This window comes from Amphiprion ocellaris, chromosome 4 (genome assembly GCF_022539595.1).
Source record: "Amphiprion ocellaris isolate individual 3 ecotype Okinawa chromosome 4, ASM2253959v1, whole genome shotgun sequence".
Classification (NCBI taxonomy): domain Eukaryota; kingdom Metazoa; phylum Chordata; class Actinopteri; family Pomacentridae; genus Amphiprion; species Amphiprion ocellaris.
The window spans coordinates 4067004-4082168 of NC_072769.1; the positions used below are offsets into that span (position 1 = coordinate 4067004).

Below are 15165 nucleotides of genomic sequence, written 5' to 3' on the forward strand. Positions count from 1 at the left end.
AGATACCATTAAATGAATGATAAATCCAGTCTCTACATTGTTAATGTGGTAAATGACTATTGTAGCTGGAAACAGCTGATTTTTAATGGAATATCTCCATAGGGGTACAGAGGAACATTTCCAGCAACCATCACTCCTGTGTTCTAATGCTACATTGTGTTAGCTAATGGTGTTGAAAGGCTAATTGATGATTAGAAAACCCTTGTGCAGTTATGTTAGCACATGGATAAAAGTGGGAGTTTTCATGGAAAAACATGGAACTGTCTGGGTGACCTCAAACTTTTGAATGGTAGTGTATGTTTTTAATGTCTTTACTATATTTTTACAATATTTTTAAACTATATTTTACTATGTTTACTGTATTTTAACTATGTTGTTAATGTAATTTTACTGTATTTTTACTGCATTTTTATTATATTTTTCAGTATTTTTTTACATTTTTACTGTATATTGATCATATTTTTATTACATTTTTTACTGTATTTTTATATTTTTACTGCATTTTTACTGTATTTTTATCGTATTTTATTGCATTTTTACTACATTTTTACTGTTTTACAATATTTTTGCTACATTTTTACCATATTTTTCTCTATTTTTTTAGCTATGTTTTATGGTATTTTTTAATCATATTTTTACTCCATTTTACTATAGTTTTTGTATTTTTTTACTACATTTTTACTGTATTTTTATATTTTTGCTGCATTTTTTCCATATTTTATTTTTACTTTATTTTACGACACCACTGAGTTCACTTAGAAATTTCCTTATTTTTGAACAGTCGTGTATATTTTTAATGTTTTGTTTTTTATTACTATATTTTTACATTTTTTGGTATATTTTACTATATGTTTACTGTATTTTTACTATATTGCTACTGTAATTTTACTGTATTTTTACTATGTTTTGAACGGTAGCGCAGATGTGGCTAAACTGAGTTTCCTCTGTAGTGTCGCTGGGCTTAGAAACAGGCTGGAGAGGTTCTGCTGCTGCTTCATGCTGAAAGGAGCCAGCTGAGGTCGGGATGCCTCCTGGGTGCCTTTCCTTGGAGGTTTTCCAGTTGAGTACCCACAATAGACTCTTCTTCCCTGGAGGAATGACATATCTCACCTGGAAAATATTGCAGAGGGGGAGGATGTAGGGATGGATGTGCGTTTTTGGGTTAGACGCACTGCATTCTACTTTAAAAACATAAGTTTTCCCCCAAAATAACAACACATTCATGCCGTAACAAACTTAAAGACTTTTATTTATCAAGGTCCAGAAACATGAAGGTCAAACATGCAAGAAAAACAAGTTTCTTCATCATTCCTCCATCGGATATTAAAGAGGTTGACACCTGATCAGACGTGGTTTCTACAGCCTCGTTTCATCGTCTGATTAACTACAGGCAGCATGTCACAGAACAGCTGTAGACTGTTCTAGTTCAATGCAGAACTTTCATTGTGACAGGAACCGAAGGCCGTCCTCAACTCAAAGTTACATTATACAAAAAATACTACAAAACAAGTTGCGTCCTTTGAAGAATTTCTTTTTCTATCACCACATTAGTTTGTATAAAAAGACCCTGCAGCAGCAATATCTGTCTGTAACCTCCCAGCACTTCCCCTCCCTTTCCACCGACATGAAAAGTATTTACAACAACATATAAAACACTTAGCCGAGGCACAAAAATGCCCAAATCCAAAAGGGTAAAAATAAACTATTCTTTCCAGAACACTTTTGGTGTAAAAAAAACTTTCTGTCAAAAAGTGGGCAGCTTACAAAGCTGTCGAATCTTCAACTCTAAACTCATAAACACATAAAAAAGGAATATCTTCAGGCTCTTGACAATTAAATTAAGAAACCAAATATAGACAGTGATTCATTCAAACATTATGTACACGTCTATACAGGAACATTCTACACGGACGATTCTTCATGTTGGCAGCAGCTGCCGATGGACTGACCACATCCAACCACCCAGAACATAAAAATAAATAGTTTTCTCCACATTTGTCAGGTGCTGTGGTGCAACGAGGCATCCTCAAAGACAAACAGATCCTTTAGGAATGTTTCAGTCATTTCCTGAAGAGTGTTCAGACCAGTGTCAGTCACAACATAAATTAAACAGCAAATCATGAAATTCAATTCTGTGTATTAACCCTCGTGTCGTCCTGCGTGTCAAAATTAACCCGGTTTAAAGTTTGAAAATGTGGAAAAAGAAAATATTTTCACAGTGAAACTTCTGATGTCAATATTTTCAACATTTTTGGGAAATCTTTGAACATTTTATGGTGGAAAAAAAGAAATGTTAAAAATGTTTCTTAAGAACATTAACATAAAAATCAACAAAAAAAACAGCGAATTTCACTGGATTTTGGTTGATTTTTATGTGAATGTTGTTAAAAGAAAATATTAGAAGTTTTACTGATATATATATGGAATCATTTTAGATGTTTTTAGGATTTTTTTGGAGGATTTTTACTCATTTTTTGAAAATATTTACAAGAATTTTCTTGCCAAATTTGGGGGATTTTTTAAAAAAAAGATTTGAAGGGAAACTTTTAAGGAATTATTGGAGTTTTCTTCCTAAAGGTTTTTAAAATTTTCAGAAATTTGGGGATTTTTTTTGCTGAATTTTTGGATTTTTAACAGGAAAGTTAAACAAAAACAGAAAAAAGGCTAAAAATGATCAAAACATCCCCAATGAGTCATTAACCCTCCTGTTGTCCTCATTTACGGGCACCAAAAAATATTGTTTCTTTGTCTGAAAAAAATCCCCAAATTTCTGAAAATTTGCAAAACCTTCAGGAAGAAAATTCCAATAAGTCCTTAAAAGTTTCCCTTAAAGGTTTCCCTTAAAAGTCTTATTTAAAAAAATCCCCCAATTTGGCAAGAAAATTCTTGTAAATAATTTCAAAAAATGAGTAAAAATCTTCCAAAAAAACCCTAAAATATCTAAAGTGATTCCATATATATCAGTTAAACTTGTAATATTTTCTTTAAGAACATTGACAGCAAAATTTGCTGGATTTTGGTAGAATTTTTGTGAATGTTCTTCAGAAACATTTTAACATTTCTTTTTTTTCCACCAAAAAATGTTCAAAGATTTCCCAAAAATGTTGAAAATGTGGACATCAGAAGTTTCACTGTGAAAATATTTTTTTCCCCACATTTTCAAACTTTAAAACGGGTCAATTTTGACCCGCAGGTCGACACGAGTGTTAAAGTAATCCACCAGTAGGGATCTCCTTTGGCTATACGATGTACTCCACCCTGCTGACGCTCCTGTTGTCCTGTTTGCTCGTCCACTGGGGGGGTTTGCTTGTTGTCGGATGGGGAGCTCGTTCCTCCCAGTCTACCAGTGAGTACGCCGGCGGTGCTAAAGGGAACCGTGCTTTCTGTAGCCTCTTGTCCACCTCGACTTCTGATTGGCTCCCGCCGTCGGGTTTCCTGATCTTGGCGTTGACGGAGTTCTTGTCCTCGTAGAGGTAGCGGTGGAGGAGGAGGCGGCGCTGCTGCTGCTGCTGCTGATGGTGGCTCGGCGGGTTTTTCTCGATGGGATTTTTGATGTGGTTGAGCTGCTCGCGGGTGCTGCTGATGCTGTTATGGAGGGCGTTGTTGTCCTCGACGGCGGGCGCCAAAGACAACGAGGCCTGGGTGCTGACGCCCGTGTGGGTGTTTTGCTTCCTCCGCCTCCGGACGCACCACAGTAGAACCGAAACCACGGCCAGAACCCAGACTACCATGATCACCGAAACCAGGAGGGGCACCAGGTGGTCTGGAGAACAGAAAGGAGTGGAAGTCAGTGAACAAACTCAAGACAACTTTTAGCACAGGGGTGTCCAACTCATTCTAGTTCAGGTTCCACATTCAGTCCAGTTTGATTTCCAGTTGACCGGACCAGTTTTACTATATGATCAGAACGACAAAAGCCAGATAAAAAAAGACAAAAAAACAACAAAACATGACAAAATATTGCGAAAATGAGACACACAAACGTCAAAAAAATTTGACAAATGACATGAAATGAAACAAAAAAGAGACAAAAAATTAGACAAACAAGCTACAAAGTGACAAAAAAAGGATACATGACAAATTGAGACAAAAAAAACAAAACAGCACGCAAAACAACAAATAAAGCAAAACACAAAATGACAAAAATATGACAAAAAACACAAGCAAGACAAAAAGAAAACACAAAACGACAAAAATGAGAAACAAAACCACAAAAACATGAGACGAACAACAAAAGTCAGACAAAAACAAGACAAATATTACAAAAATGAGACACAAAATTACAAAATTTGACGACACCAAACAAAAGAAAAAATTCAACAAAAAAGTTACAAAGTGACAAAAAAATGAACAAACGACAAAAACGAGACAAAAAACACAAAACGACAAAAATGGCACACAAAACAACGAATACAGCAAAACACAAAATGACAAAAATATGACAAAAAAACACAAGTGAGATGAAAAGGAAACACAAAACGACAACATGAGATGAAAGTCAGACAAAAAAAGAACAAAAACAACAAAAACAAGACTAAATATTACAAAAATGAGACACAAAACGACAAAAGAACAATGAACAATCTAGTATTTTACTTTAGGATCAAAACAACTTATTATGGTCTAGAAGTTATTTTAAATGTATAGTTTTACAAAAATTACAATCTGAAATTTTCAATCTGCAGTTAATGTCTTCTCTGGAATTTTTACACTTTGAGGACTGGGTTGGACCCTCTGGAGGACAAAAGTGGCCCTCCAGAGGGGCCAGAGGAATTTTTTCAAATAAAACATTTAAGGGAAACTTTTAAGGAATTATTGAAATTTTTTTCCTGAAGGGTTTTGCAATTTTTCAGAAATTTGGGGAATTTTTTTGTTGATTTTTCGGATTTTTTTTCAGACAAGGAAACAATATTTTTTGGTGCCTGTAAATGAAGACAACAGGAGGGTTAATACATCTCAAATTAGGAGGTTACATGGAAGTGAAAATCTATTTTTGAGTAAAAAACTGCTCTTTATTATTATTTTTTTTAAGCATATTTGGCTTATTTTAAGACACCTAAGCTTGACAATCCTGGTAAAATAGAGCTTAAAATAAGTTTTTCCAGCTAATTTTAAGATCTCAATATTCTAAATATCCTATCTTATTTCAAGAAATCTTACCAAGACATTTTTCACTTGTTCTATTGGCAGATTTTTTCACTTATTTCAAGGTAAAAGTTCCTTGAAATACGTTTTTTTTTTTTTTTTTTTTTTTTGTTTTGAGAGGGGCATTTTTTCCAGTGCACTGTGAAGCATTGGTTCTTTCCATTCTCGTGGAGAAACTGTGGCTCACCGTTGGGGTTTTGCCACTGCTGTCTCTGGATGCGAACCTCTGCGATGGCGCTGATGATGGTGCTGTTGGCGCTCCTTCTACTGACCAGGTCCATGATCCTGTCCGTGATTTCCTTGACAAAGGTCAGACCTCTCCTCTGGTCGTCTGTCGACTGAAATGTTCAACAGAAAACCTCTATTACGAACTGTCTGTGACATTTCAGTGAATAGATGCCAGTTTCAGGACCCTCCAGTCACTGATTCCTGTGATGCATTAATCATTCCACCAGTTTGAAAGCTTTTCCACCAGTCCTGCTAAACACTCTGCTGTGTCCAACCCAGGAACAGTCATCTGGCTCTCGGGAGTCGCTGGTTTGAAACTAGCCTGTAACCTTTCAAAACTTTCAGCTTTCACCGACGTTACTGCACCCTGACAGCGTTCTCAATTCGTTTCACTTTCATAAAAACCCCAGAGAGCGTAATCGTGTTCCATTTTGTGATTCCAGACTTCTGGTGAATGTGAAGCTCAGTGGAAATCCTAACTAGATCAACTGTGGCTCTGCTGTTCCATTACCATCACACCACAGAGACTTGTTCTAGATTTTGGGCTTTTCATGACACAATCCAGACAACATGACTTACAATGGCTACGTGGATCTCATTGCTTGTGCTGAGCGACATTTCACAGCTCATAGAGATGGAGGAATCAGAAGAGAACAGGTTCTTGATGATGTAGAGGCTTCTGAGCTCGCGACAGACCTGCTCCACCGTCACCCCCTGGAACGGCACAGCAAAGACAGAACATCAACAACTACCAATCTAACTCCTTTTTGTAAATGGGGGCTTTATTCTTACAAACTTAACAGATATTTTATGATTTGATGTAACTAGGAGCTGGCTAGTTGTAGTGGCTAGTTTGTGATTTTAACCCTCCTGCTGTCTTCATTTACGGGCACCAAAAAATATTGTTTCCTTGTCTGAAAAAAAATCCAAAAATTCAGCATAAAAAATTTCTCAAATTTATAAAAAATTGCAAAATCTTCAGGAATAAAATGCCTTAAAAGTTTTCCTTAAAAGTTTGATTTAAAAAAAAAATCCCCAAATTTGGCAAGAAATAAAAATAAAAAATAAATAAAAATTGTAAATATTTTAAAAAAATGAATAAAAATCCTAAAAATATCTAAAGTGATTACATATATATCAGTAAAACTTCTAACATTTTCTTTAAGAACATTCACATAAAAATCAACCAAAATCCAACGAAATTCGCTGGATTTTGGTTGATTTTTTATGTGGATGTTCTTAAGAAACATTTTTAACATTTCTTTTTTTTCCACCAAAAAATGTCCAAAGATTTCCCAAAAATGTTGAAAATGTGGAAATCAGAAATTTCACTATGAATTTTTTTTCTCCACATTTTCAAACTGTAAAATGGGTGTGTTTCGACCCGCAGGATGACACCAGGGTTAATGATGACACAGTTTAAGGTCCTTTGTATCATTCTAGTTTTTCTGCTTGTTGGAGTCTAGGATTTGGCCAGTGGCGGGGAATAAAAGCCAGATTGACCTTTGCCATGACATCCTTGTTGAAGGTGAAGATGACGTTAGCACAGCTGCTCTCTGGGTGACACCTAGTCGAGGGCGTGGCGCCCTGGGTGGGGTCCCAGCACTCCCCCTGGCCGGGGCAGGGTTTGATGAAACAGCGTTCTTCACGGACGGCAACACAAGTCTGACCAGCCGGACACTCTGCACCACGAGTCCTACTGAGGAGGCTGCAGGGTTTAGGTCCGCACCGGCGCTGTGGAGGAAACAGTCAGTGATGGGGATTAGATTTTTTAGTAGTGTTGACATAGTAGTGTTGACTGAAATGGAGGACGTTTACTACTACTCTGAGGTTCACTGAAGATTCGGACTGTTTCTGTTTCTACTTGTGTGGTGATAAACTGATCTAGTCCATGGGCCCGGACCCAACATTTCCAGTATCGGTACCACTCAAGGTGACCAATTCTTTTTGGTATTTTTAACTTGCTCTATGTCTCTAGTTTGCATTTTGATACGATAGCTGTTGCAGACTCACAGCTTAATAAATGTCATCACTGGTTTAATGGACATAATGAAAGGGTCTGAACCAAAAGTCCTGTCAATGCGAAGGGACGGAATTCGGTACGATTTTTCCTCATTATGAAAAAATAAGAAACGTCACATGCTAAACATCATCATCTGTTAATAACTTTACAGCACAGAACAAGACTGTAACAAACCTGAGACTGAGGAAAATTTCATTGCTATGGCAACAAGATTGTCTGTGACAAAAAAAAGAAACAGAATGACAAAGCAAGACACAAAACGACAAAAGCAAGACACAACACGACAAAAATAAGACACAAAATGACAAAAACAAGACACAAACGACAAAAATAAGACACAAAACAACAAAAACAAGATGCAAAAGACAAAGGCAAGACACTAAGTGACAAAACAAGAAACAAAACGACAAAAACAAGACACAAAATGATAGAAACAAGACACAAAACGACAAAAACAAGACAAAACGACAAAAACAAGACACAAAAGGACAAAAATGAGACACAAAATGACAAAAACAAATAAGCATGAAAAGAAAGTACAGACAAACAAGAAATGCATTAATTTAATTTAATTCAATGTAATTGTTTTTATTTAATAGGGACAATACAATTAACGTAGCTTCAATACAGTTCATGAATCCGATGTGTTGCATGTAGAGTTTGAGATACAGCAAATTCTCAACTCCTGTCCCTAGTTTGGGTCTGATGTTTAATTATTAGAATATATTAGCCGTTCTCTCACAGTTTTATTTGATTATTGACTCATATTAGATGTGATCTTTGCAGACGGTGAGATTTAAATGAACTGCACAATAACGCTGTTATGGTGAATGTGACCGTTTCACTAATAAGTGATAAAGCTGCCAGTGTAGAAAGGCTCTCACATCCTGATGTACTTATATTAACCCAATGTACATTTTAGTACCACTTAGGTTTGGTCTCCTGATGTGGTTCCAATATCTGGTCTGGCCCATGGACTAATCCATGTGATCCTGTGTGTTTCAGAAAAAAAGCTTGGTGTTGTGAACATGGGAAGAAGAATGCTGTAGCGTTCTGCACACATGAATCCAGATGACGTCTCAGCCGTACCTTGGTGCAGGTAACTTTTCTGTTATTGCAGCTGCAGCTGTTGCAGTCGTCGTCCCATCTGCTTCCATCCAGAGCCAGCAGCCCTCCGAGCACACAGGGCCTCCCCAACACTGCAGCACAAACCCACCAGCAGCAGTTAGCACTCATAAAAATACATCTCTGTGCAGTGCAGTCCAGAAAAGAATCACCTACAGCAGGGGTGTCAAACTCATCTTAGTCCAGGTTCCACATCCATTCCAGTCTGATCTCCAGTGGACCAGACCAGTAAAACCACAGCATAATAAAAATAAATTCAGTTTCATCAACATTCAACCTCAGTTTATCATTTCCACATTACAACTTCCAGATCACAGAGTGTCTACAAAGGAACACAACATTTAGTCATCTGGAACTGAATCATAGATGATTTACTGGAGGATCAGAACCACAAAAGTCAGACAAAAAAGACAAAAACCAACAAAAACAAGACAAAATATTACAAAAATGAGACACAAAATGACAAAAAAACGAGACAAACGACACGAAACAAAACAAAAAAGAGACAAAAAAGTTACAAAGCCGCAAAAATGGACATAAATGAAACAAAACATGGCAAAAAAGGAACAAAACGCAAAAAAATCGACAATAAACACAAGTGAGACAAAAAGGAAACACAAAATGACAAAAACGAGAAACAAAACGACAAAAAAGTCACAAAGTGACAAAAATGGACAAACGACACAAGCAACACAAAGACACAAAGGGACAAAAATGAGACAAAAAAATGACAAAAGTGAGAAATAAAACGATAAAAAATAGGCAAACAACACAAATGAGACAAAAAGGAAACACAAAACGACAAAAATGAGAAACAAAACGACAAGAACATGAGATGAAAGTCAGACAAAAAAGACAAGAAACTACAAAAACAAGCCAAAATATTACAAAAATGAGACACAAAACGACAAAAAATTTGACAAAAAAGTTACAAAGCAACAAGAAAATGGACAAACGACAAAAACAAGACAAAAAGGAAACTAAAATGAGTTTGACAGCCCTGATGTAGTCGATAAAATGAGCCAACATTTGTCAGACTCAAGCAACTAAAAACCTGAAGACGTTTAGTTTTCTATCATGTAAGATCAGGAATAGTCAGAAATGTGAACTTTTGGTTGATTAACTGGCTGATCGTTCCAGCTTTGGTCGTGTTATTTTTCATTTTTGTACATCCAATGCTGTGTCTAACTGTCCATTTAGCATCTATTTAATTCATCAGGAGTTTTATTGGGATGGAGTTCTGCTTCTGTTCTGCCTTTGATTTTGTAACTTTCATCTAAAATTGGTCAGATACGTGTCAGAAATAAACCTGTGCGAAAAGTGACTGTGACTTCCTCTGCTTTGTGAAATGAAGTGAGAACTGATGAGTGGTTTCATTCCTGCTCATGCTGATATGTTAGCTGATGACTGACATTAGATTTGGGACCATTTCCAGTGTGACGGCCACTGGACATTTAGTGGGTACAGAAAATGTCCCAGAACTCATTAGACTCAATGTGTAAATTGAGAGAAGGTTTTACCGTCTTGGCAGCGGGTTCCAGTCCTTCCTGGAGGACAGATGCAGTGGTAACCATTAATTTGGTCCACGCAGGTTGAGCCGAATCCACAGGGAGAAGACTGGCACTCATTGATGTCTGAAACAGGGCAGTTACAATGACTATCATCATCTTTAGTGGACATCCTCTGTCATGAAACCTGCACCTCTTCAGCAACACAGAGAAGTTAACTCAGGGTATCACACAGTCTCTCCAAAACAAAACTCCAGTGAAAGAAAATAATCTATTCATATTTTTTTTTGTTTGATTAAACACTGCATCTGAATGGCAAAATGCCAGAATATTGTGAAAAAGGACCTGTGCGATGTCTAGAATCCAAGGTAATGTCTTTAAATTGCATTTTCTTTCTGAGCAACGGTCTAGACTTCAAGGATTTTCACTTAAGCAGACATAAAACAGGAAAAGGAAGACAAAGGAGCCAGAGGAGACCCGGGATCTTTCCTTGCTAAACAGTAAATGTGAATCTGTGGGCAGTGATGAAACACTGAAAACATCCGACTAACGCAGAACAACCGGATCTCACTGAATGTCAGAGATTGGCACTCTAAGCTGCTGAGGTTTGGCAGAGATTGAACAAAAAGCCCTGTCTTCCCCCTTGTGGTCCAACTAGCATAACTAACACGCTCGGACCCGAGTTAACACAAGTTTAAGACCGGCTTAAAGGCACTGGATGCTGGTGGAAAAAGTTCCTGTAGTCCTCGCCAAATACAATTTTAATTTATTGAAATTCCACATAGAATGAAATCTAAAACCTTTTCATGGTGAAAGAATCATGGAGAGAATAACACCTACAGTCTTTAATGAAGTCCATACATTTATGTCAGCACTTCCCAGATCATTGAAGAACACAACTTGAACTCCAGCAAGTGAGAGGCTAACAGTTAGCTCGCTGAACTCCAAGCAGTTTCTGGGCATTTTTCTGCTCCATTGGAAAAAGGTCATAGATATTTTACCATCTACCTGAATTCATTTCCATACACCTCTCTGCTCTATAAAAACATGTAGACTATAAATACCAGAAGCTGTTGGTCACGGCTAAGTCAGTCACTGATGGCTTTTGAAAAGATGCCCTCTGAGGTAACAAAAAGAGAACGAGGAGGCTGGAGAAACAGTAGAAAGGCTGGGATGAACACTCACTGATTCTGCAGTCTGGGCCGGCAAACCCTGGAGCACATTCACATCGATACCAGTTGTCCCCATCGACGCAAGTACCACTGTTGTAACTGCAGGAAGACAGAGGAGATTACTGACATCTGCAATGAAGTCCAACAAGGTGAAGAAGATGCCCTGTTACAGATGGAGAAACTACAAAACCAGCTTGAAATCCAAACACTGATCTAACAGTGCTGGGATCTAACCTTAATCAGAGACAGAAAAACAGATATGAGCAGTTTCTGACTCCGTGGTTTGGAAACAAGAGTGGGAACATAACAGATAAAAAGTCAATTTTTGTTGTTTTGTTCCAGACTGGATCGGTAAAGGGCCAAACTGAAGGATATGACTGCTGACCACTGTGAATAACTGACTACAAATATGACAGCTGTTCATATCTGAGTTGAAGAAAAACAAAGATATCTTAGGGTGTAAGAGTTTCAGCTGAACTCACCAAGGATTAGGGCTGCAGTCATTGGCATCTGGAAAAATAAGGAAACATATTAATTTAGACGCCAGTCACTGTGTCTCTTTAGTCCAGCTATCTTTCTGTATGTGACTCCTGTCAGGACAGCTACCGTTCAGATCGTGTAACTTATGCTACATTCATATTGTATCAGTGATATCACAATAATCAATTTCTAACTTGTAAATAGTGTCCATGTCAACATACAGATGTATTTATGAAAAGGAAAGTCGAACTTCGTGCTGGACGTGGCAGCAAGAAGAAGCAAACGTGTGTCTGTTGTTAGCCAGAGACAGGTGCTAGCTAATGGTATTTAAACAGTCAGTTTTATTAGCAATCGTGCTACACTAAATAAACACAGGGTGTCCCACTAGGTTCCACTTTAGGTCCTCTTCTTTTTTCTATTTCTACTGGACTGCTGTAATTACTGTGCCATCTTGGTCTCTTTACAGCAGAAGTTAGTGGTTGTGGGTGACAGAGTGAGCAAGCTGTCTGTATTTGTAGTCTATGTTCCATGATGTTGAGCTAGCATATGTTTTGTATTTGTATTTGTGTTTTAGGACCCCTTTGAAAATGAAATACTACATTTCAAGACTCTATCTGTCCAATAAACTAATTCAAACCACCAGTTTTGCAGTAAAACAGCAGCTGATAGTAACACCCTCTGTTCAGATGGTGCCCCTGTAAAGAATCTATTAGCGGTGGTTTTAGCAAACAGTTTGATTCTTGGATGGTCTTTCAAGAAATGTAGCAAACATAAAACACACAATTTGATATCATGCATCTTATCATGCATGTATTATACTGTGTGTTTTATGGTCCTTGCGTCCCCCACCCACCTCTCTATCTCTATCCCTCTACCTCTAACCCTCTACCTCCACCTCTCTACCTCTTCTGTCCCTCTCAACCCGCCCGGCCAGCAGGCAGATGGGTTCCCCCACATAAAGAGCCGGGTTCTGCTCGAGGTTTTTTTCCCTGTTAAAAGGGTGTTTTCCTTGCCACTGTCGCCTTTTGGCTTGCTCTGGGGTTCAGGCATATGGGTTCTGTAAAGCATCTCGAGACAATTTGACTGTAATTGGCGCTATATAAATAAAATTGAATTGAATTGAATTGAATCGAATTGAATTGAATTGATACAGATTTGGATGAAATTTTCAGGGAAGGTCAGAAATGACACAAGGACCAAGTGATTAGATTTTGGCAGTGATGTGGCTTTTAGTCTGGATCCACGGATTCGTTAAGGATTTCTGTATCATTGCGAGATAGTTGCACGGTGTCACTGTAACCATGACAAGTGAACACTACGTTGCTTCAGTGTTTGCTGCTAAATTGAAAGCTGAATACGAGAAAAGGAGACATATTTCTGGACAAACACCTAATTTTATGTCATAGCTCGCAGACTAGTGAGTCGAAATGGACTCAAAAAAAGTGCATTGTGCAGTTAAAATGCTCATTGCCATATTTGAAAGGCTGACTGTCCGGAATCAGAGAAGCAATAGAGAACTGTGTCATCTGCATAGAGCTTTGTTTTGGTGAATGTAAATTTCTTTCTTTCTTTCTTTCTTTTTTCTTTCTTTCTTTCCCTAAGTCCTCTTTCTTTTCTTAACATTTAAAAGCCAGAAAGATAAATATGATCTCACGTAAAACTAGAGCCCAAAAATGTATTTTAATTATGGAAAATGAGATGAAAGTTTTCTGTTTTGACTACGTCAGCTGCCTGCTGACGATCACATGATTGTTATCCTACTACAAATCCACCGCTGAGGACTTATCAAGACTTTGCGTCAGAAATGACACAAGGAACAACTGACTAAATTGTGGGGGTGTTTCTGAGTCCCATCAATTCCCGCCGCCTGCTACATATTTAGGTCATGTGATCCGGTATTCGTACATAACGTACACATGCATAACACACGCCTGTGCTCAGGTCATTTAGTTTGTGGGTAGATCTATATTAAATGGACACATTCTATGTTGCTGTGATTTCTGATCATCAATAACTAATAAACAAATGCTGCATTTCTGACATATGGGGGAATGAGCAGCCTTGGAGGAGGACTGCTCTCTCTGACTGCTTTTCTAGTTATTATAGTGGCAGTTTGTACAACTGGAAGGTGCAAACTTTGACCAGTGAACTGAACTTGGTGCAAGTTAAACCAGAGGTTGGGTAGATGATGTTGTGCAGTGACTCACTGTGGCTGCAGGTGGCGCCCTCCCAGCCCTCCTTACAGAAGCAGCTGAACGAGTCTCTGTCCACCACACAGGTCCCTCCGTTCTCACAGGGACTCGGCAAACAGCTGCTGTTCTTTGCTGGAGACACAAATATGGCCGTCAGGCTCCTGATTGACCAAAAAAAAAAAAAAAAAAAAAACACCCAAGAGAAAGATCAAGTCATCGTCCTCACCGATGCTGCAGCTGGATCCCTCCCAGCCAGCCACGCACACACACTTAAAGGTGTCTCCTTCGTCATAGCAGGTTCCTCCGTTGTTACAGGTCGCCTCGTCACACTGGCTCTCTCCTGGAATCCAAAGAATAACCTCCAGTGGGTGAGCCACAGATTCGCACAAGTAAAGGAAATTACTAATGATGTATCCATGCAGAGAGTTGAGGTTCAACTTTGCCACCATTTAATAAAGATCTCTTACACACCGCATATCTGCTCTAAAAAGTATATTAGATCGGCTAAAAATGTAGAACTTACTGGAGTGACACGTCTTTCCCTTCCAGCCGTTGCTGCACTCGCAGTAGTAATCGCTGACCAGATCTCGACAGACGCCTCGATTCTGACAAGGAGAGGAGCTGCAGTCGTCGATGTCTGGATGAACGAAAGACACAACGTTAAAACCCGTCCACTGTCTCTGCTGCTGAGGATGAGGATGAGGAGGGAGGAAGAGGAGGACTCACTGTGTTGGCAGGTGGGTCCATCAAAGCCTTCAGCACAAACACACTTATACTGACTGACTTTATCTATGCAAGTTCCTCCGTTCAGACAGGGGGCACTCTCACAGTCATTTATATCTGACAAACATAGAGAAAGAAAAGGAATGACAATAAGAGATTCTAAGTAGATGTTTTTAGATTTAAAGCAATGTTCAGGATGATTACAAACGTCTTCATTGAATACTTAAAGTAGAAATAAAGGCAATATTTGTCTGAAAACTAGTAAATGAGTAAAAACAGACATCATAGCCTCATGCACTCACTCTCATGGCAGTAGGTCCCGGTGAATCCCTCCTCACATTCACAGCTGAACTGTCCCCCGCTGTGGCTCCGACATTGGCCGTGGGGTCCGCACACGTTGGACGAGATCAAACGCACCCCCGTCGGTGTGCTGTTGGACACCACAGCCACCGTGCAGCTGTCAATCACTGGGGAGGAAATGGGTTTTTAAAAAACATACGTTCTTCCAGTATTCCAGTAGTATAAAGCAAAGTTTCCCAGCAGTCAAACGGGACGTTAAAGTGCTGAAG

General features: G+C 38.5%; 1 protein-coding gene across 1 annotated transcript in view; it reads right to left on the minus strand.

Annotated features, from left to right (window-relative positions):
- Positions 1-1231: 1231 nt before the first annotated feature.
- The window catches only part of LOC111568504 (protein jagged-1a-like), a 51453-nt gene continuing 37519 nt past the window's right edge, over positions 1232-15165 (minus strand). The window contains exons 14-26 of the mRNA XM_055009495.1: positions 14899-15063; positions 14600-14713; positions 14397-14510; positions 14100-14213; positions 13889-14005; positions 11684-11711; positions 11215-11300; positions 10042-10155; positions 8486-8595; positions 6877-7107; positions 5953-6087; positions 5333-5483; positions 1232-3763 (exon numbers count right to left, since the gene is read on the minus strand). Coding sequence (XP_054865470.1) covers positions 3240-3763; positions 5333-5483; positions 5953-6087; positions 6877-7107; positions 8486-8595; positions 10042-10155; positions 11215-11300; positions 11684-11711; positions 13889-14005; positions 14100-14213; positions 14397-14510; positions 14600-14713; positions 14899-15063 — 2003 coding nt within the window. The 3' untranslated portion in view covers positions 1232-3239. The remainder of the gene's footprint in view (positions 3764-5332; positions 5484-5952; positions 6088-6876; positions 7108-8485; positions 8596-10041; positions 10156-11214; positions 11301-11683; positions 11712-13888; positions 14006-14099; positions 14214-14396; positions 14511-14599; positions 14714-14898; positions 15064-15165) is intronic.